Source organism: Oncorhynchus tshawytscha, linkage group LG05 (assembly GCF_018296145.1).
Source record: "Oncorhynchus tshawytscha isolate Ot180627B linkage group LG05, Otsh_v2.0, whole genome shotgun sequence".
Lineage (NCBI taxonomy): Eukaryota > Metazoa > Chordata > Actinopteri > Salmoniformes > Salmonidae > Oncorhynchus > Oncorhynchus tshawytscha.
Window position 1 is genome coordinate 44,989,264 of NC_056433.1, and position 20,865 is coordinate 45,010,128.

Sequence of the window (20,865 nt, forward strand, 5' to 3'; positions counted from 1 at the left end):
ATCATATCGGCATCTTAAGTATCGCAATAATATCGTATCGTGAAGTCCCTGGCAATTCCCAGGCCTATTGTCTCGCTCGCTCTCTTTACCCCATGCCTCGCTTAGCTCCTTTAGCCACACGGCTAGCTGTGGGTGTGTGAGGGGATGGCCTCTCAACGTCACTGCTGGCTTCGAGAGGGTGATCTGGGGAGAGCACGCCACAGGTGCTGGTAATACCATTTTTTGGGGGGGCCCGCAGCCCGGCTGCCACCTCGGCAGTGTAATTAATAGCATCTATTTCCAATATGTGCATTTCAAGCAGGGTATTTGAAATTGAAATAGGAGCCATTTCTGAAGTTCAAATGGAAGTCTATTAATTTTGGTAATGCACGTATACTGTTATTGGTAGTCTCCACTGTTTTCAAAGGGAGCAGGCATTATAAAACAGAAAAGAAAATAGCCTACATATTTGAGTACTGGCATATTCTCCCGAATAATCAGTCAGCTCGGGTGTGAGCCGCCAGAGTCTCACAGATGCTGTGCTTCCGAATCGGTTCAGTTGACGAACACACACGCAGGTCATTGGGGTGGAGGCTATATGCGTGACAGATCGGTAGCGAAGACGTCCCATCTGCCTAATCTCGGACCCGTCGTCGTCTGCCCTGGTACCCTGAGCCAACACGGCTACAGTTCAACTCGTGAACGATCGCAGCCCGACTGTGTTAGCCTAGCTGTCGCCGCCACATTGTGACAGGTCTCCTCACCGCTTTACAACACGGGATAAATCTGTCTTTCGTAATCCTGAACAGGCCGAGAGGAGGAAGACTGAAACGGAGAGACGCTATCGAGTTCGCGCTTGATTAGTCAATCAAATCGATTGTGTTTTATTTTTTGTATTTTTTTTTACATCCGCAAATGTCAAAGTGCTTCTACAGAAACCCGGCCTAAAACCCCAGACAGCAAGCAATGCAGATATAGAAGCACTAGCGTCCTTGTTGTGTTCTGTGAAAGCTCTTATTGCCACTAGTGTTATGGAGTGGGGTAGTGTGGACAAGATACAAATAGCCCTACTATCCATACAAGAACTTTGGGCAGGGTACAGGTTTTGGGGTAGTTGACTGTTCTGTATTTGCTTCTAATGTTGTTTTCTCCTTTGTCTCCGACACACACACACCTAGAGAGCGCAGCGACAATGAGATTGCCCAGGAGATACAGGAGGAATTGGTTCGACAGGCGGAGCAGCAGCGCAAGCAGGAGGAGAAGGATGCGGTAAGTGACACAACACCCAATCAACAGCTCTGGGGTGAAGTGTCCCTAGGTACAGATCTAGGATCAGCTTCCCCCTTTCCCCAATCCTAACCATTAACCGTTAGTGGGGGAAATGCTAAACCGACCCACGATCAGGGTCTAGGGGAAGCGTCAATCTGCACCCAATCAACATGGGTGCACCTCCTCCACCCTACCCCTACTGTAGTATCGACGGGTCACCACAGGCGGGTCACCGGATTGGCCTATTCAAATCCACTGCTGGTGTTACACCCTATACTTGTTTATTACACTTTACTGTTAGTAAAGCATGTCTAGCCTAATGGTGACCTCCTTGGCACCCGAACTGGGTTCAAATACTATTTTGAGTCATTTGAAATACTTCATATGTGCTTGATTTATTTTTAGCTTACCTGCTTCAATGGAAACAATAGAATAGTCCCAAAACGTCACGCTGCCCATCCGGCGCTAGCCCCGGCAGGCTAAAGCAAACAGGCCTGTATTTGAATCCAGGTCTGACTGGCACTGTGCAGGTACAGGGCCATACTACGGATTCCTCATAGGCTACTTCTTCAAACCTTTTCATTTGTAATCCTCAGTGAAAAGCAGCTCATCTGTGTGAGAAATCCAGGATAAAAATAACAAGCGAGGTGTCAGCAGTTTTGAAGGTGTTTTGTTTTTATGTGTGTGTGTGTGTGTTTCCAGGCCATCGCTCGTAAGCTGCAGGAGAAGGAGATGAAGGAGGAGAGGAAGCGACAGAAGCAGCTGGAGGCCAACTTTGAGGAGGAGTACTACGAGGATAAAGGAGGTGGGTCGAGCGCCCCCTGTCTGTTTCAGGGATCTAGGATTCTATTCCTCTGTTGTTGGAGGGAGGGATACGGTTGGGGTGAGAGTGGCCGGGATACGGTTGGGGTGAGAGTGGCCGGGATACGGTTGGGGTGAGAGTGGCTAGGGTACGTGCACACACGCAGTCATTCACACATGCGTGTGTGTCAGGGTGGGTCATTATGGCGAGGGGTGGATTGGAAAGGTCATACAGTGTGTGTTGGTCAGGGATGGAGATGCACGAGGTGTGTGTGGAGAGGTGCGTGAGTTACTGTAGGGTTGATCTTTCGGACGAGGATTTAGGAGGGCTGTTTCATAGTTGACCTTGAGGGTGCGTACTGCGTAGGTACTAAGGTAGAGAGAAAAAAAAGGAGTCGTTTGTCATCGCTCGCTTTCTCTCTCTTGCGTGCGCACACACACACACACCCAGTGGTTTTGCTCCTTAGTGAGCCGAGACAGTGCTTTGCAGGGCTGCGAGAACAGCTTTGACTTGACTGCAGCAATGAGGCTCCATTTTAAACAGTTAGAAGCTTGCTGTCAGAATAATCAAGAGACTTGAAGGGTCTTTTTGGCAGTTAATGTTTGTCATAGTAGGTTCCAGCCTCCTCATTCCCCTGCCTTAAAAACAGTAAGACATTTGTCATTAATCATTTTAATATGTCTCATTGGGAAGTGTTTGTGGGTATTTTACCTTATTCACTGAGGCCTTAGTGGTGGAAGCTCTTTCAGGCCTCATAGCTAGAGGCACAGGTGTGTGTGTGTGTGCAGGAGGTATTTTTAATTGGTTTCTTTAATGTTCTTCAACACCCTGTAAAACCCACCTTCCTCCGCAGCTGGCGCGCGCGCACATACACACAGTGGGGTCTGGTAGGCTGAGGTTTTCCTGCAGCCCAGCCCCACCTAGCTACTTTTATTTAGACAGAAGACAAGGAGGAATATTTCCCCAGGACCGCTCTCTATTTCACCTAACGATTGGATTAAATCTTCTCTTCAAAGTGATTTATTTTTATATTTTTATTTTTAAAAGAACAGAGAGAGTATAGTCAGGGATTTCGTTCTAATCTACACAAAGCTACGGCTGTGGTCACAGTATGTAGGTTAGGTGTGGACGACACACACATACAGTTTTCCCTCCGTCTCTGTGTTGACATGAACAGGGTTGAAGGGACGGTCACTGCTGTCTCGTCTTTCCACACGGATCTCTACTTTCCTGTATCCACAAACCGTCTCAGAGTTGTCGTGCTGATCTTTTTTTCTGATTTAGATTACACGGACATGAGGGAGACCTGATCCTAGATCAGCACTCCTGCTCTGAGATGCTTTGTGAGTATGGGCCAAGAACTAAAGCCTCATATGCAGTACTACCCTGTGTGTGTACATGCTGTCTGGCTGAGCATTTTAAATCTCAAATATCCATACACACACACACACTCTGCCATGTCTTATCTCTGGCAGGTCGTGTGATTGGCTGCCCCTCTCAGGAAGTGAGGAAAGGAGGGGGCGCTGCCATGTTTGTCTTAATCCTCCAAATCGGGAGAGAAACGGTTGGTTTAACGCTCAGCCTCTTCTACGCAGATAAGCCATTGGAAAGAGAGGAGGGGAGAGAAGTGGGAAGGGAGGGAGAGGAGACCAAGGAAGGAAGGAAGGAAGACGAGATATCCAGGCTTTGCCTCCGTTTTTTTTTTTTTATTAAGCCACAGAAATAGGCTAGAGAATCATTTCCAAAATGTTGCGTTTTAGAGCATGACAACTGCTCACCTTTTTCGGGATACTCGGTACCGACTTAGTTGGCTAATACATCTTCGGCAGATGATGGTGACCACAAAGTAGGCTCGATCCTCAAGCCACCATTGGAGAGCAGCCCAGGCTGAGGGCGGAACTTTAAAAAAAAAATTTACCGCTGACTTCACTTCAGTGTCGTTTGAAGTAAACATTAGGACTTTAAAATGTGTTTTAACGTAGGTTTGTACATTCCCTCGCCTCGCTCTCGTGTCAAATGTTAAACATAAACAGTCGTTTCAGTTGACGAGATTAGCTTCAGCAACAGCTGCAGGATGGCCGACATTCCATTCAGCTGACAGGCTTTTTTTGGCCGGCGACCCCCACCATATAAAAAAGTGATGTAATCCGTAAGGCCGTTGTTGACTTTTTTTTGGGGGGGGGGGCAGGCTATGACTGTATTACAAATCGGTCTGACTACTTTTGACAGTATTTCAATCTGAAGGAAGTATGGTTTGAAGTGACTGAAAGGCATCAGAAAGGGAAGTTCCCGAAGGTCATCAGGCAATCATTTTGTGTGATATTCCGTGTAGAAAAGAACAGCGTCGTTGATTGTTCTTTTCCCTCCTGTCTGATATCCGTGCCTGGTCTTGTCCGTGCTGCCCTGCGCTGCTTGAGGGGAAACGGTCTTATCTTTCAGTGATGGGGCCATAATATTTTGTCGCTTAAAATGTTCAGAAGATAGCCACGTGTAGGAAGAAAACAGAAACCGATCTGCTTGTTACAACCTCATCTGGCGGCTACTGGTTCTTTGAACCAAGCATGAATTGTATTTATATATTTTTTCAAATCAGATGACCTCCCCCCACCCAATAATCGTCTGATTTATTTTTTATAGCTTTAAAAAAGCTGTTCAATTTCAAGTGCCTCCAACCACAGCTCAATACGAACGAAGCTATTGATTTTTGCATCTCTCCGGTACGACGCACTCCAAGAGGTTTGTCTGTCAAATGCCACGTATTACTATGTCCATATTGTTCCATTGCCTTCTCGTGGATGTCACTCACTGATTGTCATAACATGAATGCCTGCATGTCATCTCTTCTCCCTGCCTGAGGTGCTTGGAGCAGTAGCTTGGTTTTTACCTCGGCTATAGATGTACGGGGATCGGCTAACTAGCCCTCCGTGTTGGCTTCAAACTTCCCATGATAATAACATCCCACTCTGCATTCTAACTCGGATCCGATTGTCTGGGAATAATTGGAGCCAAAATGGCACCCGTTTAATTACCACACTTAAGTTTGCTGAAACGGTACGAAATATCCATGGCTCAACATTTTAAACATGGTCCCTCACGGTCCTTACATGCAGGTGCTGTGACTTAACTAACCCTGTGTGTTCACTAACCAACCCAGTGTTTGCTCACATCTGCCATTGTCTTGTCCCATCCATGTCTTCCTTCCACATCGACCCCCCCCCTCATCCTCATCCCCCTCCCCTCGGCCCAGCCATCCGAGCCCCTCTGGACCTGGATGACAAACCCAGGCGACCTGGTTCGAACTCCCACTCCCCCGAGTCGCATCCCCTTACCCCGGGCTCACGACGCGACCTCTCCCCCGAGTACGTTTCTTTTGAGCCTAGCAGGACCAGATACCCCCCATACGACTCTGTGGAGCCTAGCACCAGTGGACGTTCCAGGTCCCCTGAGCACCATTTAGAGAGTAGAGGAGGCGGTAGTAGGGTCAAGCATGGAGACCCATACCCCGAGGACCACCTCTCCAATAACAGGGGGAAACGTGAGGGCAGTTACCCAGACTACCACCACCCCACCGAGGGTAGAAGTAAAGGGAAGAGGGACCAGAGGGGCCGAGACCCCCAGGGGTCCCAGTCCACCTTCTACCCAGACAGCCGTGAGCCCAGGAGACACAGAGAGGAGAGAGGGGATGAGGGAGAGCGGGTGGTGAGGAGGAAGGAGAGGCCCAGCCGGCCGCCCCCGCAGTCCCACAACCCTGTGGAGAGAGACGAGGCTTGGGAGAGAAAAAGAGAGTGTGAGAAAGACCGGCAAAGAGAACCCAGGAGAGACGAGGAGAGGGAGAGAGACGCACCAAGACACGAGGAGAGATCGCGAGGCGGACAGAGACATGGGCTGCGATCGCAAGACCAAGAGCATGGCCGAGACAAACACAGAGAAAAAGACAGACGCCGAGAGAGAACCAAGAGCAGGGAGCGAGGTCTTGATGAAGACTATTACGAGCCCATACCCAGCAGCCGGGCCTGGACTGTTGGTGGGGTGGAGGGCCCTGGGGATGAAGGGGGGCCCATGGCCAGGCTCCACTCTGGCCCCAGTGAGCTGTGTGAGGAGGAGGAGGAGGCCAGAAGGAGCCCCCGCCCCGGCGTGATGAGGGGGGAGAGGAGAGGTCACAGGGACCCTGGGGAGGGGCCCAGCATAGGCACGGAGCGCTCCTACACGCACCCCGCTCCCAGGGAGCCAGGTACGGCGCAGCGCCGGGCCCATGGTCAACCGTGTGTGGTGTGTGCATGTGCAGCCTTGATTGGCCCATTGCTGGGAGCTGCTGGTGGTGGTTTTGGCTCCCTAACACAATAATTACTAATCATACCCTTATCTTCCTCTTCATCGTCATCTTCTTCCTCTTCTTGGTGTGGTGGGTTTCTCTCCTTCCCGTATCTGATTTATCGTTATGGTGACGATTCCACTGTAGTTCACAATACAATTCCCAGGGTGGGAAACAGGCCTCTGTGGTGAATCGGCTGCTGGGGTTGATGGCGGGGGGGTGGGGGGGGGGTCATGATTTGAGCTCAGTGGATCCCGTTCCATCGGGAAACGCAACATGACAGATGGTCCAGATAGAAATGTACTGTGTAGAACAGATATGATTCCATTATTTGTCAGCTTGTATACATTACATTTCTGTCTTGAACCTTCTAATTCTAGTCCTCACGGGCTTCCGTCGGTGTGCAATGTTCATAGCCCTACTCTCCACAACTGATCGAGTACTGGCATTGATTTGCCATCGATTTGTCCAAACACCTATCTACTGTCTCGGACCATAAATTAAAAAAATGCCAGTGACTTAATCTAGTAGACACTGCACTACAAGCCCTGGAGGAATCAGAGTTGGGGATACTGTGGTTTGTATCATTGACTCGACATACAGCTGTATTAACTTGTATGTGGCGCCCCCTGCAGGTCGTATCGTGCAAGGGGGACCAGGGGGTCGCGGCGCAGTGGTGGTAGGAGGGGAGTACGGGATGGGCGAGGCCACCCAGGGCATCGCCCAGCTGGACCTGAGGGAGCAGGAGATCCTGGACATGGAGGTGGCCCGGAAACTACAGGAGGAAGAGGTCAAGGTGAGAGGACTGGTCAGCGAGTGAATGACGACCCGACCCCCCCCCTACATTTTTTTTTTTTTTTAAACACCCTTTTATTTTCAAGATCTTTCCATGTCACAACCGTGTACTGTAATACTCCCTCTCGCCATTCAGTTGGCCTCTGTCTTAGCCCCCTATTTTAGATGCATTTAGTTACAGCAGCATCATAGATACATGTATAGTTGTCATTTGTGCTGTGTTTTTGGGGGTTCATTGTCAATTTAACTTGGGGAATTTAACAACAGAATCTATGCATTGGCGATATCCTGACCAGTGTGAACAGCGGAGTCTACATTCAGTACATCTCAGCTTTGTATTGTGCCGTGCAGCTTCAGGTCTCAAGTCTTTGAGGAAGGTCTTCGTCTCGACATGGCCACCTCCTATGTTATGATAATAATGTTCAGTACTCGGGGGGGGAGAATGTGACTCAAACTTGGCTTCTAATTGTTGTTTTTTCGGGTTCCAGGCGAGCAAGATGGACAAGCGCGCAGCCCAAGTGGCTCAGGATGAGGTAAGGATGTGGCCCCTTCTCTCGGTCTGGAAACTGTCTTTACAGACTGACGTGTCACTGCAGGTCGCTCTCGTTCACTTTCTCTCTTTCTCTTGGCTGTCTCTCTCTCGTTCACTTTCTCTCTTTCTCTTGGCTGTCTCTCTCTCGTTCACTTTTTCTCTTGGCTGTCTCTCTCTCGTTCACTTTCTCTTTCTCTTGGCTGTCTCTCTCTCGTTCACTTTCTCTTTCTCTTGGCTGTCTCTCTCTCTCGTTCACTTTCTCTTGGCTGTCTCTCTCTCTCGTTCACTTTCTCTTTCTCTTGGCTGTCTCTCTCTCTCGTTCACTTTCTCTCTTTCTCTTGGCTGTCTCTCTCGTTCACTTTCTCTCTCTCTTGGCTGTCTCTCTCTCGTTCACTTTCTCTCTTTCTCTTGGCTGTCTCTCTCTCGTTCACTTTCTCTCTTTCTCTTGGCTGTCTCTCTCTCGTTCACTTTTTCTCTTTCTCTTGGCTGTCTCTCTCTCGTTCACTTTTTCTCTTTCTCTTGGCTGTCTCTCTCTCGTTCACTTTCTCTCTTTCTCTTGGCTGTCTCTCTCTCGTTCACTTTCTCTCTTTCTCTTGGCTGTCTCTCTCTCGTTCACTTTCTCTCTTTCTCTTGGCTGTCTCTCTCTCTCGTTCACTTTCTCTCTTTCTCTTGGCTGTCTCTCTCTCTCGTTCACTTTCTCTCTTTCTCTTGGCTGTCTCTCTCTCTCGTTCACTTTCTCTCTTTCTCTTGGCTGTCTCTCTCTCTCGTTCACTTTCTCTCTTTCTCTTGGCTGTCTCTCTCTCTCGTTCACTTTCTCTCTTTCTCTTGGCTGTCTCTCTCTCTCGTTCACTTTATAGCTCTCTTTCTCTTGGCTGTCTCTCTCTTTCTCTTGGCTGTCTCTCTCTTTCTCTTGGCTGTCTCTCTCGTTCACATTATAGCTCTCTTTCTCTTGGCTGTCTCTCTCTCTTTCTCTTGGCTGTCTCTCTCTCGTTCACTTTATAGCTCTCTTTCTCTTGGCTGTCTCTCTCTCGTTCACATTATAGCTCTCTTTCTCTTGGCTGTCTCTCTCTGTCTTGCCCGGTCTCTCACGGTCACTGAAGTCTTGACTTTCACCCCATCAATAAAGCCAGCTATTGAGTGTGACAGTGGTTTGCCTTTGTTAAATAAATGATAACCCTGGTCCCATTTATTCTCTTTGGTCGGTTTTAACCTAGGGTTAATCACATTTCACCACATCATGGGTAATAGCACCTATCAGTGTATACTGCCAGATAACATATGAAGCAGCACTACTATATTGTGCTGGAAAAGTTACATCTGGGATTGGAAAAACGGTGGGTACCAAGCCACTTGTTTAGGTAAACCGCTGGGGGATGGGGCTGGAGAAGTGTCACCGCGCTCTAATTCATTGGGACAAGGAGTGCGTCTGTCTTGTACTAGAGCTGTGTAGTGAATCAGGTTGTATTGGCGCCGTCAGGAGATAGCCCGGCTGCTGATGGAGCAGGAGAAGAAGGAGTACAAGAAGTCCAGGGAGAAGGAGAAGCAGGGGATGAGGCCGGAAGAGAGGGGGATGAGGCTGGAAGAGAGGAGGCGGCCAGAGGGAGGAGACTTCAAGGTGACTGGTCTTCTTCGCATCGTTTTTCTGGACGAGACGACTTTATGATCAGTAACACTGACTTTAGCACTACATGTACAGTATTTTGATAGTCATCAAGATGGTATGTGTTCAATACTGTAATGTATGGATGCATGTATTTTAACTTTGGTGCCGATTATGATCTGGTTTTGACATAGGAGTTCTGTAGTAAGAGAGCCACGGTGTATTGGCACAGTTTAGGGTGCCTGTTTTTTTTGTCAACTTGTTGATAATGGATTCCAGACCACAGATAAAGTGTTTTACCTGTCTATCTGTATGTGTGTTCCAGCCCAACTCAGAGGAGGTAGTGCGTCCCAGGTCCCGAGAGGAGGAGTATCAGAGGCACAGGAACCACCAAAAGCCTGCCAGGTATTTGTCTCACTCTATTAGCTGCAACAATGTAGAACACCTTATTACAACGTTGTAGCTCCGATTTAGAGGGGCAAAAAAGTATTTAGTCAGCCACCAATTGTGCAAGTTCTCCCACTTAAAAAGATGAGGTCTGTAATTTTCATCATAGGTACACTTCAACTATGACAGACAAAATGGAAAAAAAAATCCAGAAAATCACATTGTAGGATTTTTTTAATGAATTTATTTGCAAATTATGGTGGAAAATAAGCATTTGGTCAATAAAAAGTTTCTCAATACTTTGTCATTGCCAACAAAGGGTATATAACAGAGGTCAAATGTTTTCTGTAAGTCTCCAAGGTTTTCACACACTGTTGCTGGTATTTTGGCCCATTCCTCCATGCAGATCTCCTCTAGAGCAGTGATGTTTTGGGGCTGTTGCTGGGCAACACGGACTTTCAACTCCCTCCAAAGATTTTCTATGGGGTTGAGATCTGGAGACTGGCTAGGCCACTCCAGAACCTTGAAATGCTTCTTACGAAGCCACTCCTTCGTTGCCCAGGCGATGTGTTTGGGATCATTGTCATGCTGAAAGACCCAGCCACATTTCATCTTCAATGCCCTTGCTGATGGAAGGAGGTTTTCACTCAATCTCACGATACATGGCCCCATTCATTCTTTCCTTTACACGGATCAGTCGTCCTGGTCCCTTTGCAGAAAAACAGCCCCAAAGCATGATGTTTCCACCCCCATGCTTCACAGTAGATATGGTGTTCTTTGGATGCAACTCAGCATTCGTTGTCCTCCAAACACGACGAGTTGAGTTTTTACCAAAAGTTCTATTTTGGTTTCATCTGACCATATGACATTCTCCCAATCTTCTTCTGGATCATCTAAATGCTCTCTAGCAAACTTCAGACGGGCCTGGACATGTACTGGCTTAAGCAGAGGGACACGTCTGGCACGGCAGGATTTGAGTCCCTGGCGGCGTAGTGTCTTACTGACGGTAGGCTTTGTTACTTTGGTCCCAGCTCTCTGCAGGTCATTCACTAGGTCCCCCCGTGTGGTTCTGGGATTTTTGCTCACCGTTCTCGTGATAATTTTGACCCCACGGGGTGAGATCTTGCTTGGAGCCCCAGATCAAGGGAGATTATCAGTGGTCTTGTATGTCTTCCATTTCCTAATAATTGCTCCCACAGTTGATTTCTTCAAACCAAGCTGCTTACCTATTGCAGATTCAATCTTCCCAGCCTGGTGCAGGTCTACAATTTTGTTTCTGGTGTCCTTTGACAGCTCTTTGGTCTTGGCCATAGTGGAGTTTGGAGTGTGACTGTTTGAGGTTGTGGACAGGTGTCTTTTATACTGATAACAAGTTCAAACAGCTGCCATTAATATAGGTAACTCGGGGAGGACAGAGGAGCCTCAAAGAAGAAGTTACAGGTCTGTGAGAGCCAGAAATCTTGCTTGTAGGTGACCAAATACTTATTTTCCACCATAATTTGCAAATAAATTCATTAAAAATCCTACAATGTGATTTTCTGGATTCTTTTTTTCATTTTGTCTGTCATAGTTGAAGTGTACCTATGATGAAAATGACAGGCCTCATCTTTTTAAGTGGGAGAACTTGCACAATTGGTGGCTGACTAAATACTTTTTTGCCCCACTGTATCTAGATAGAGTCCAAGTCAAAAGTTTGGATACCTACACATTCAAGGGTTTTTATTTTGACTATTTTCTGCATTATAGAATAATAGTGAAGATGTCAAAACTATGGAATCATGTAGATTTTAATTCTTCAAAGTAGCCACCCTTTACTTTGACAGCTTTGCACACTTTCATTCTATCAACCAGCTAATGAGGAATACTTTTCCAACCGTCTTGAAGGAGTTCCCACATATGCTGAGCACTTGTTGGCTGCTTTTCCTAGACTCTGCGGTCCTACTCATCTCAAACCATCTCAATTGGGTTGAGGTCGGGTGATTGTGGAGGCCAGGTCATCTGATTCAGCACTCCATCACTCTCCTTGGTCAAATAGCCCTTACAAAACCTGGAGGTTTGTTTTTTGTCTTTGTCCTGTTGAAAAACAAATGATAGTCCCACTAAGCGCATACTCATCAGAGCAAAGGACAGATTTCCACCGGTCTAATATCCATTGCTCGTGTTTCTTTGCCTGAGTAAGTTTCTTCTTATTATTGGTTTCCTTTAGTAGTGGTTTCTTTGCAGCAATTTGACCATGAAGGCCTGTTTCACGCAGTCTCCTCTGAACAATTGATGTTCAGATATCTGTTACTTGAACTCTGAAGCATTTATTTGGGCTGCAATTTCTGAGGCTGGTTACTCTGATGAACTTGTCCTTATTTTCTGGGTCTTCCTTTCCTGTGGCGGTCCTCATGAGAGCCAGTTTCATCATAGAGCTTGGTGGTTTTTACGACTGCACTTTAATAAAATGTACGTTTTTGGAATTTTACATATTGACTGACCTTCGTGTCTTAAAGTAATGATGGACTGTCATTTCTCTTTGCTTATTTGAGCTGTTCTTGCCATAATTTGGACTTGGGCTTTTACCAAATAAGGCTATCTTCTGTATACTACACCTACCATGTCACAACAACTGATTGGCTCAAACGCATTAATTCCACAAATTGACTTAACAAGGCGCACCTGTTAATTGAAATGCATTCCAGGTGACTACCACATGAAGCGGGTTGAGAGAATGCCAAGTGTGTGCAAAGCTGTCAAGGCAAAAGGTGGCTACTTTGAAGAATCCCACATAAAATATTTAATTTGTTTAACACTTTTTTTTTTTGCTTATTACATGATTCCATATGTGTTATTTCTTAGTTTTGATGTCTTCACTATTACTCTACAATGTAGAAAATAGTAAAAAATAAAGAAAAACCCTTGAATGAGTAGGTGTGTCCAAACTGACTGGTATCATGTGTGTGTATATATATGCAGTATTAAAGCTGATCTACCCCCCCCCCCTTACAACATTGCAACACTTATTAGTACAACATTGCAACACTTATTAGTACAACATTAAATACACCCCTTGTTACATTAAACTCTTTTTACACCAATATAATGCCCTTACAACATGATTTGTTCTTTCTCTCTCGTCTCTCAGACCTCCTCAACCTCTTCCACATGACTATGAGAATGTGGAGACCAGCTACAGCTACTCAGAGAGCCACTACTCTTCCCGCACTCCAGCCAGACCTGAGTCTGCTTACAAAGGTCAGTCCAGCTACCGGAGACCCCCCGGCTGTGTTTTTAAGTTACATTACCCGACTAGGTCAGCGTGTACATTGAGTGCAACGTTAGACTGGTTCAGTAGGACTCCATTGTCACTTGGATCGTTTTAGTGCAGATTTAACCCTCTTTCCAATGGAGCTAACTATCCAGCATACCACGTTGTTGACATGCGCTGAACGGATTAGTTAATATCCTCAGAGATCTCCCACTGTTTTGGATTCTCTACCATACACACACACACACACACACACACACACACACACACACACACACACACACACACACACACACACAGTTGTGGTTGCAATGAAAAGTTTAAGCTTATGTCTGCTGTCTTTTTTTTTTTTATGTCTGTCTCTTCCAGGTACCTATTACAGGCAGTGACCCAGGCTCCCTAAGTTATCCATCCGTGACTTTGTTGTTCCTTTTCTTTTTTACTCATCGTTGCTGTATTTGTAAAAACTCCCATCACTTTATATTGACCAAGAGCCTTGGGACAATGTCACCTAGTCGTTGGCGGTGGGATTCTCCAGCATGTCCAGTTGGCCGGGAGTTCGGGAAAGCGTGCGGCTGAGAGCATACTCTTTTATCGTTCCCTTTTTTTTCCATTTTGGTTGTCTTCTTTCTATTGGCGCAACAGCCAAGAAGACTCAAAGGAGATGCTTTGTGATATTTATCCTCTTGCTGGCTTTTAACTGTTGAAGATGATGAAGGCGTTTCTGTTTTGCTGTAGTTGTCGTTTGCTGGTGTTTCCGTCCGTCTGTGGATCATGCTCATCATGGTGAATCAATCCTTTGCTGGATATACTGTATAACTGTGCAATCTCCGTCTATCTATCGCTGTCTATGGGATGTGCCTGTATTTGGAGCCGAAATGGCCTCCCATTGTACGTCTTTGAGCCAAGATGGCCGACGCTTGTTTGAGGCAAAAATGTCGGCGGCGCAGCTTTTTTTGCACTCCCAGGCTCCAGTTCTCCCGTCCTCGTATTGTGCTGCGCATCTAGGATGAACAACGTGACAGGCCCAGTCATATGTGCTGCGCTGCATATAATACTCCTTTTGAAAAGACATATTTTAGGATTTTATTCACAGGGGGGAGAAAAAAAGAACCTACTATATCAGGACGCTGGGTCTTTTGGCTTTGTGTTTTAATGCTTTCCAGTCCAGAAGTGGATGGTGATCGTATGTGGACTTCTGACTTGTTGCTGGCTGTATGCTGTTTCCATATGTGTGTATTTTTCCCTGTCTTTCTAAAGGGGCATTTCCCTACTTGGAATGAAGACTTGGGAGGTGGAAGTGGGGTTTTATGGGACATACTGCCATGGTTAAGTGTTTTACGTGCATGCTTACTGACTGTGCTCTCTTGTGGGCTGAATTTCTATCCTCTCTGCGAAACTCTGACACTCCGTGAGTCAACGAGAGCCCAAGCCACTGAACTCCATCCATTTTGTTTTGTGGATGATCAAAATGCTTTTTGTAAATATTGCCCTAATATATTTGGTTGTATTTTCCATCCAGTATTTGATAGTCTCATCTGTTTACATGCTCTCAGCGCTAAGACAAGTTGACCAGTAAGAATTGAATGCATGTATATTGCACCTCTGTGCCAAACATAAGATTGTGGTGGTCTTGGCAGGGCTGTATTCACTTGGAACCAAACAGGACAAAACAAGGAGGGACCTAACTGAATTCGTAGAAATAGAAACTCTGATTTTTGTTGCAAAACATTTTCCGTTGCAAAATCTTGTTTTCTGTACATTCCATAATAAAAATGCATTCTGTCTCGCTCTCACACACACACACACACCCACACACACACACACCACTCCTCTCTGACCGAGAGGGTTGTGTCACATGAGTAAACATTCCCAGGGTAGACATGCATGAGAGTGTGGAGGGAAGTTTCAGTCATCCACGGAATTAACAGGGAAAGTGAGAACATGATTTCATTCTACTCAAAAGGGACCTATTGACTCAGACAGCTGTGTTGATAGGGTTCACTGCTCTGTGGCCAGTTGAGTCATTTTCTCATCATATTGAATAAAGATCACAATAGTGGGAATAGAGAACACACTTAGACGTCTATTGTCCTACTGTAATAGAGATGCATATATCAAAAGGGGTTACAGGAGACCATAGGGACTTTTGGATATAGCACACCTCCCAAATTGCACCCTATTCCCTATGTAGTGCACTACTTTTGACCAGGACCCATAGTGCGCTGGGGGGGAAATGTGTGCACTATATAGGGAATAGGGTGCCATTTGGGAGACTTGCACATTGTGCCGCAAATGGACATGGCGCTAATAATTGTTTATTTCACAGGTGGAAAGAGTAAATCAGACACTGTTCCCAGTTTGATCGACATTAAATGTTTAATTATGATCCTGTCGTATTTTAGATTTTTCCCCCATTGACCGAGCTTCTTTATCCAAGTCCGATGGCGTGCTTTGTCCGAGTTGGTGGCACCTGCCCCGGAGACTCTTCTATACCCGTCAAGACATTTTGAGACGTGTAAAAATGTTCTGGATGAGATTTGTGCCATTTTAAGGATTATTGTCAGGGACTTGTCGATTAACGGGGAATCCCTGCTCTTTAAATTAATGACTGTGGAGGAGGATCAGTGTAAAAAAAAAAAAAAACTCCCAGAACTAAGGGATGTATATATATCCTTTTGTCTGATAATAGGATCACCTTGTGAACATATTGAATAACAAATTAGAACACGTACACCATCGGAACAGATAGTGGGTGCATATTGGTGATTTGCTGTATACTGATTTGTGCTATATGCTGTGAGCGCAAAACGAACTGAAATCGAGTCACGTTTGAACCGTTTCGCGATCCAGGGTCTGTATGCGGCCTACAAAATCAAAGACGTGTGTGTTTTGGCGCTTACTGTGAGACTCTCTTGTATCATGAACCGAATAAACGTTTTGCTTTTACCATCTCAAAACGATATTTGCATCTGTTTTATTCATTAAACATATGTCCAATTCTGTGGCGTCACTTGTATCCTAAACTTCAGGCCCGGGTTCGATATCACATTTCTATCGAGACTAAAACATGATGCAAGGCACACAAGTGAATGGTTTATGTATGGCCCCCCCAACTAGCCTAAATATTTTGGAGGTGCATTTGGGTGCTATTACTGTAGCTCCCCTCAAAGAATCAATCGAGATTCAGACTCCTAGGAATTGGCTTACAGTGTTTATTCAGCAAGTTACGGGTATTGTACGACACGTGACTGGAACATCGTATTGCAGAACGAGTTGACAATCAAAGCACAAGTATTAAATATGTCAGTGTAAAGTCAACCATACACTACACAGTGTAAAGTCAACCATACACTACACTGAGAACATGTTGTGCTGCATTCCATCTTTTCAGTCTCTTGTCAGGGAAAAGGGTTGGTCTGGGTGGGATTCCCCCACTTACCTGTAGAGAGAGAGGACATGTGTACACTTATTGCAGCAGTCTGTTGATGCCCTGGTTTTGCCTGCACCACAATGTGGAATGGACGAAGGCCGTCTCCAACACAGTACTATCCAAGGGCCAATTCCATGTTTTAGCCTACAAGTTAAGACCTCGGTCATGTTCACTAGGCAAACGTTGAAGAAAAGATTCTGTTTGCTCTAAATAACATAAGGCTATCTGAACATTCCGCAATGTTGTGCCCCTGCTTAATGCGCCCCTCATAATCCTGTAACACCGACCAGGTTAACAGGAAGTGGCAAATGTTACAAAGCCACGTCTTGTGTAGGCCTAGTCTAATTGTAATCTCTGTTCACACGTGTGTTTGTTCTAACTAAGCGGTTATAAGACATTTACCAGTAATGACATGCTTGACTCCTGATCAATATTTGCATTACAAGGCAACTGTACCAAATGAGTATCACCAGTTCGTTACAAGTGTAACCTGTTTTCACTGTAGGGCCTGCAACTGCTATGCGTATACAAAGTCTTGTTGGGCACAGAGGTGAAATGGTACTCAAATCATTATGGATTGAAATGACTAAAAAACTAGCACATTATTTTTCCTTGTTTGAACAGTGAAATTTGCTCACTTTTTTTCCCCCTTCAACATTCATGATAATGCAGGAGAAAGGTGTACCAAAAAAAATTTAAGGACACCTTCTAATATTGAGTTTCACCCCCTTCCATTTTTTCTTCTTCAGAACATCCTACATTTTTACGGGGCATGAACTCGACAAGGTGTCAAGCGCTCCACAGGAATGCTGGCCCATGTTGACCTGAAATGCTTCCCACAGTTGTGTCAAGTTGGATGGATGTTCTTTGGGCGGTGGACCATTTTTGATTCACACAGGAACTGTTTGAGTGCGGGAAAAACCCCAGCAGCGTGGCAGTTCTTGTCACAAACCGGTGCACCTACTACCAAACCCTGTTCAAAGGCACTTAAATCTTTCACCCTCCTGAATGGCACACACAATCTATGTCATGGAAAGAGCAGGTGTCCTTAATCTTTTTCTACAGTATCCTACACTAAATTGTCAGCCAAATACATTTTTTTTTTTGCTAAAAAAAAAAACTTTCATTGTCTATCTCCAGATTAACAGCCTAAAAATCGGTCTCAAGTTGTATTTACTCATTTGGTTTTCATGATAATGTTGAGAGGGAGCAACCTTGTGATGAGTTCATGGCAATTTATCAAATATAAAAGTGAGTCATGCTGGGTTGCGGTCATCAGGGAAAGTACATTAACCCATTTAACTCCTTCCTCATTAAACTCACAGGGAAGAGGGTTGAGTGCTTCAGTAGAGCTGGTTCACCAACATACCAGACATTGGAATTGTCTCAATTGCATACTCTCTCCTCAAAACCCATTAGAAGAGGTCAGTGGGGAGGGACCTCTGGCTCTCTAATCCAATGGGTTTTGAGAAGGAAGCGAGGAGAGAGGACACGAGGAGTACGCAATTGAGATGATCCTGTAGTGATGGTTTGCTTGCATGTTGCAACATCAAGGGGAGAAACAAACCCTTGGCAACCTACTGTGGGAGAATGTAAATTGTGTACTTCTCGCTTCCTCTCTCCTTGGCTCCTCAAAACTCATTGGATGAGGAAGACAGAGATCTGTCTGACCTTCCCCCTCCAATGGGTTTTGGGGAGAGGATGTGTAGAGTATGCAATTGAGGTTCTCCCACTGAGACTGCACATTATGTCAAAGTTTTTTATTTACATTTTTATTTGATTGAGACACGCTACTGCCCCCTGGCTACAACAGGTATGTATGAGTCTTAAAAACACAGTAAAAGACAGTTTCCTAGACAAAGCCTAGTCATGGATTAAAACATTCTCCATTGACAAAGCTTTTTAGTCTAGAACTAGGTTTATTCTGTGTCCGGGTAACCGGCTCAATCACACTCAAACTCCTCAGGTTATGTGGACTTTGTCTCCATTCTCCAACTTAAAACCGGAGGCCTTGACACCTGTTGATAGACCTGCTACGCACACTACCAGAAACAATGACTGAAATCTGTTGGCACATCTCAGGCAAGGTTTCTAGCTGTGTGGGCAACATGTAACACTTGGAAAGGACTCTGTGAGAGGTAAACTACTGTTGTACATTTATTACAGTCCTAGGTGGATATTTGTATCATTAGTGCACACACTGTGGTTGCCACTATTGCAATACAACAATATCATGGTTCTTTGCTGTTATCAAATACATGTAGGCCTACAGTATTAAACGTTCTCTTGAAGCAGTAAGTAATTCCATGTGGCACGATCAATGCAATGACTATACTAGTTACATATATTAAGGATCTTAGCCTGTTTAATTCCTCAAATCTCATGAGGCGGTCTAGGCTCAAACATTTACGACAGTTTGGCGTTTTGAAGGAGCCATTGCTTCAGTCATGTGTAGGTTAGTGACAGGTTATTCAGATGTTTACCTGTGCCGATTAAACTTTTAGTCACGAGTCAAACACTTAGAATTACTATTAAAACACTAGAAAATTGTCAAGGAACAACACGACGTATGGCAATGAATATAACATGCTTGACAGTTCAAGGTGTGCGTGGGCTAACTCACCTGCGGTGGCCTCGGTGTCGTCGAAAATGTTCCATTTTAATAATCATGTAAATAATGAAGTCGAGCTGGTCAACTAGAGCAGTCACTCGTTGTATGGCTTGCCTTACCTGAGAATTGAAAGTAAATGCAGCCGTCCCGAACCTAGAACATGCCTTGTCGAGACATGGAAAAGACACACGCCCAGTTGAATCAGCGCAACTTTCGCGCATTCATCATTGGAGAGGACAGCCAACTCAAACAGTCACCCGAGACACTTTTTGTATTGAGTTTTGAAAGTGCAGTAACTGCAGTCGACTGTGGCATTTTTTGACGCAGTATTTGCAGAATAGCTGCAGTCTACTGCAGTTGCACACCAAAATTACTGCAGTAAAAAAAAAACTTATTTTGGACGCAGTATTTGCCTCATACTTCACTCAGACTGCAATCTTTTTTTGTTGTTGTTGTAAGGGGATGGCGCTTGTGTTGTTGACGGCGAGACCAACATATAATTTTAACCAAATGAATTTGCCATTCCAAATGCCAAATCCTTTAATTCATGCCGTTTACACTTTTTTCTTAATTTAAGTTAATATGCCTTGGGCACATCTTCAGTGGTCAAAGGCAGAGGATGTGTCAGGCAGACAAGCACCTCTGTACCTAATTAAACCAGCCTTTGTGTGTTGACTCAAAATGTGTGAAATTAGTTATTAGTTCTCCCTAAATCTCCTATTTCCCCTTAAAACGTTATGGTTAACAATTAGCATTGACACATATGCATTGTTGACCTTTTCTCTACTATACTACAGTTAAGTGCCATTTTGTTAATGTTTGTCCATTTCTAGCTGAACCTCATGAGTGTAGGCTACGAAGAAAGATACATGACTTATTTCATTGTAGCATTTCATCTCATGCGGTATGCCATGAAGTGTCAGTGGGAATATTAGATGTCATGCTAAATTGTGAAGTTATTATTTTTTTCAGTTGATAACAGTGAGATCAGAAATGAGGGAAAGATTATGGAACTTGAGTAACATGTTCCATGTGAGTCCCCCTCCCCCTTCCTCTGATTAGGTTGGCTTGAGAGTTCTCTCTGAATCTGTTGTCACATTCCTTTACATTAAACTAAAGCTTGTGTGGTTGTGTGGTGCCACACCTTTTGGTTTCTGCATGAGGACAAGATTAAAAACGGCGACGACTTTGACTAATAAACATTTGTCATTGGTGTTATGATTTCCATTTGCAAAAACAATTTGACAGTGTAATCTCATTTCGGCTATCCCCTCACTAAAAGTGGTGGATCGGAAACCTATTATTCGGGCTCCTGAGTGGCGCAGCGGTTTAAGGCACTGCATCTCAGGGCTAGAGGCGTCACTACAGACCCTGGTTCGATTCCAGGCTGTATCACATCTGACTGATTGGGAGTTCCATAGGGCGGTGCACAATTGGCCCAGCATCGTCCGGTTTGCGGTTTGGCCTGGGCAGGCCGTCATTGTAAATAAGAATTGTTCTTAACTGACTTGACTAGTTAAATAAATAAAACATTTGCCTGTATAGTGATTTAAGCTGCATCGACACCCTGAATGCTGGTATGCGGGTAGAGAGAGATCAAATGCAAACATTCCCATCATTGGGTGTTAGTTAAAAATAGGCAACAGGCTGTTTGGCCCAGGGCACTGTGTGCTGTGCCTGATGCAGGAATGATATCGGACTGGTTTGACAACAGCAGTCCTAGTGTCTGTGCTAAGAGGGAGTCACCTCTAATACATGCCAAGACAGTCTGCATGTGTTCAGTCACATATCTGTTTTAAGGCATAGTTTAAAGTCACTCTACCACAAAGGGACTTTTTGTTGTACTGATCTACTGGCAGTGTTTAATTCATTATCATTTTACCTGACATAACACT

At 45.1% G+C, this 20,865-nt stretch overlaps 1 protein-coding gene and 1 long non-coding RNA gene across 3 annotated transcripts in view; one reads left to right on the top strand and one right to left on the bottom strand.

Annotated features, from left to right (window-relative positions):
• ccdc50a (coiled-coil domain containing 50a) overlaps positions 1–15,886 on the top strand; it is a 33,437-nt gene extending 17,551 nt beyond the window's left edge. Inside the window, exons 4-12 of one of the 2 annotated variants that reach the window (XM_024422517.2) lie at positions 1,158–1,248; positions 1,951–2,053; positions 5,298–6,281; positions 6,998–7,158; positions 7,646–7,690; positions 9,167–9,304; positions 9,615–9,694; positions 12,804–12,913; positions 13,296–15,886. In XM_024422517.2, coding sequence (XP_024278285.2) covers positions 1,158–1,248; positions 1,951–2,053; positions 5,298–6,281; positions 6,998–7,158; positions 7,646–7,690; positions 9,167–9,304; positions 9,615–9,694; positions 12,804–12,913; positions 13,296–13,315 — 1,732 coding nt within the window. In that variant the 3' untranslated portion in view covers positions 13,316–15,886. The remainder of the gene's footprint in view (positions 1–1,157; positions 1,249–1,950; positions 2,054–5,297; positions 6,282–6,997; positions 7,159–7,645; positions 7,691–9,166; positions 9,305–9,614; positions 9,695–12,803; positions 12,914–13,295) is intronic. The other variant, XM_042321958.1, reaches the window with a different exon arrangement.
• Positions 15,887–16,127: 241 nt separating this feature from the next.
• Positions 16,128–19,083, bottom strand: LOC112250629. Its single transcript, XR_002953549.2, has 2 exons — positions 18,983–19,083; positions 16,128–16,368 (listed from the first exon to the last, which is right to left on the bottom strand). It is a non-coding gene; the product is annotated as an uncharacterized LOC112250629 (long non-coding RNA).
• Positions 19,084–20,865: the final 1,782 nt, after the last annotated feature.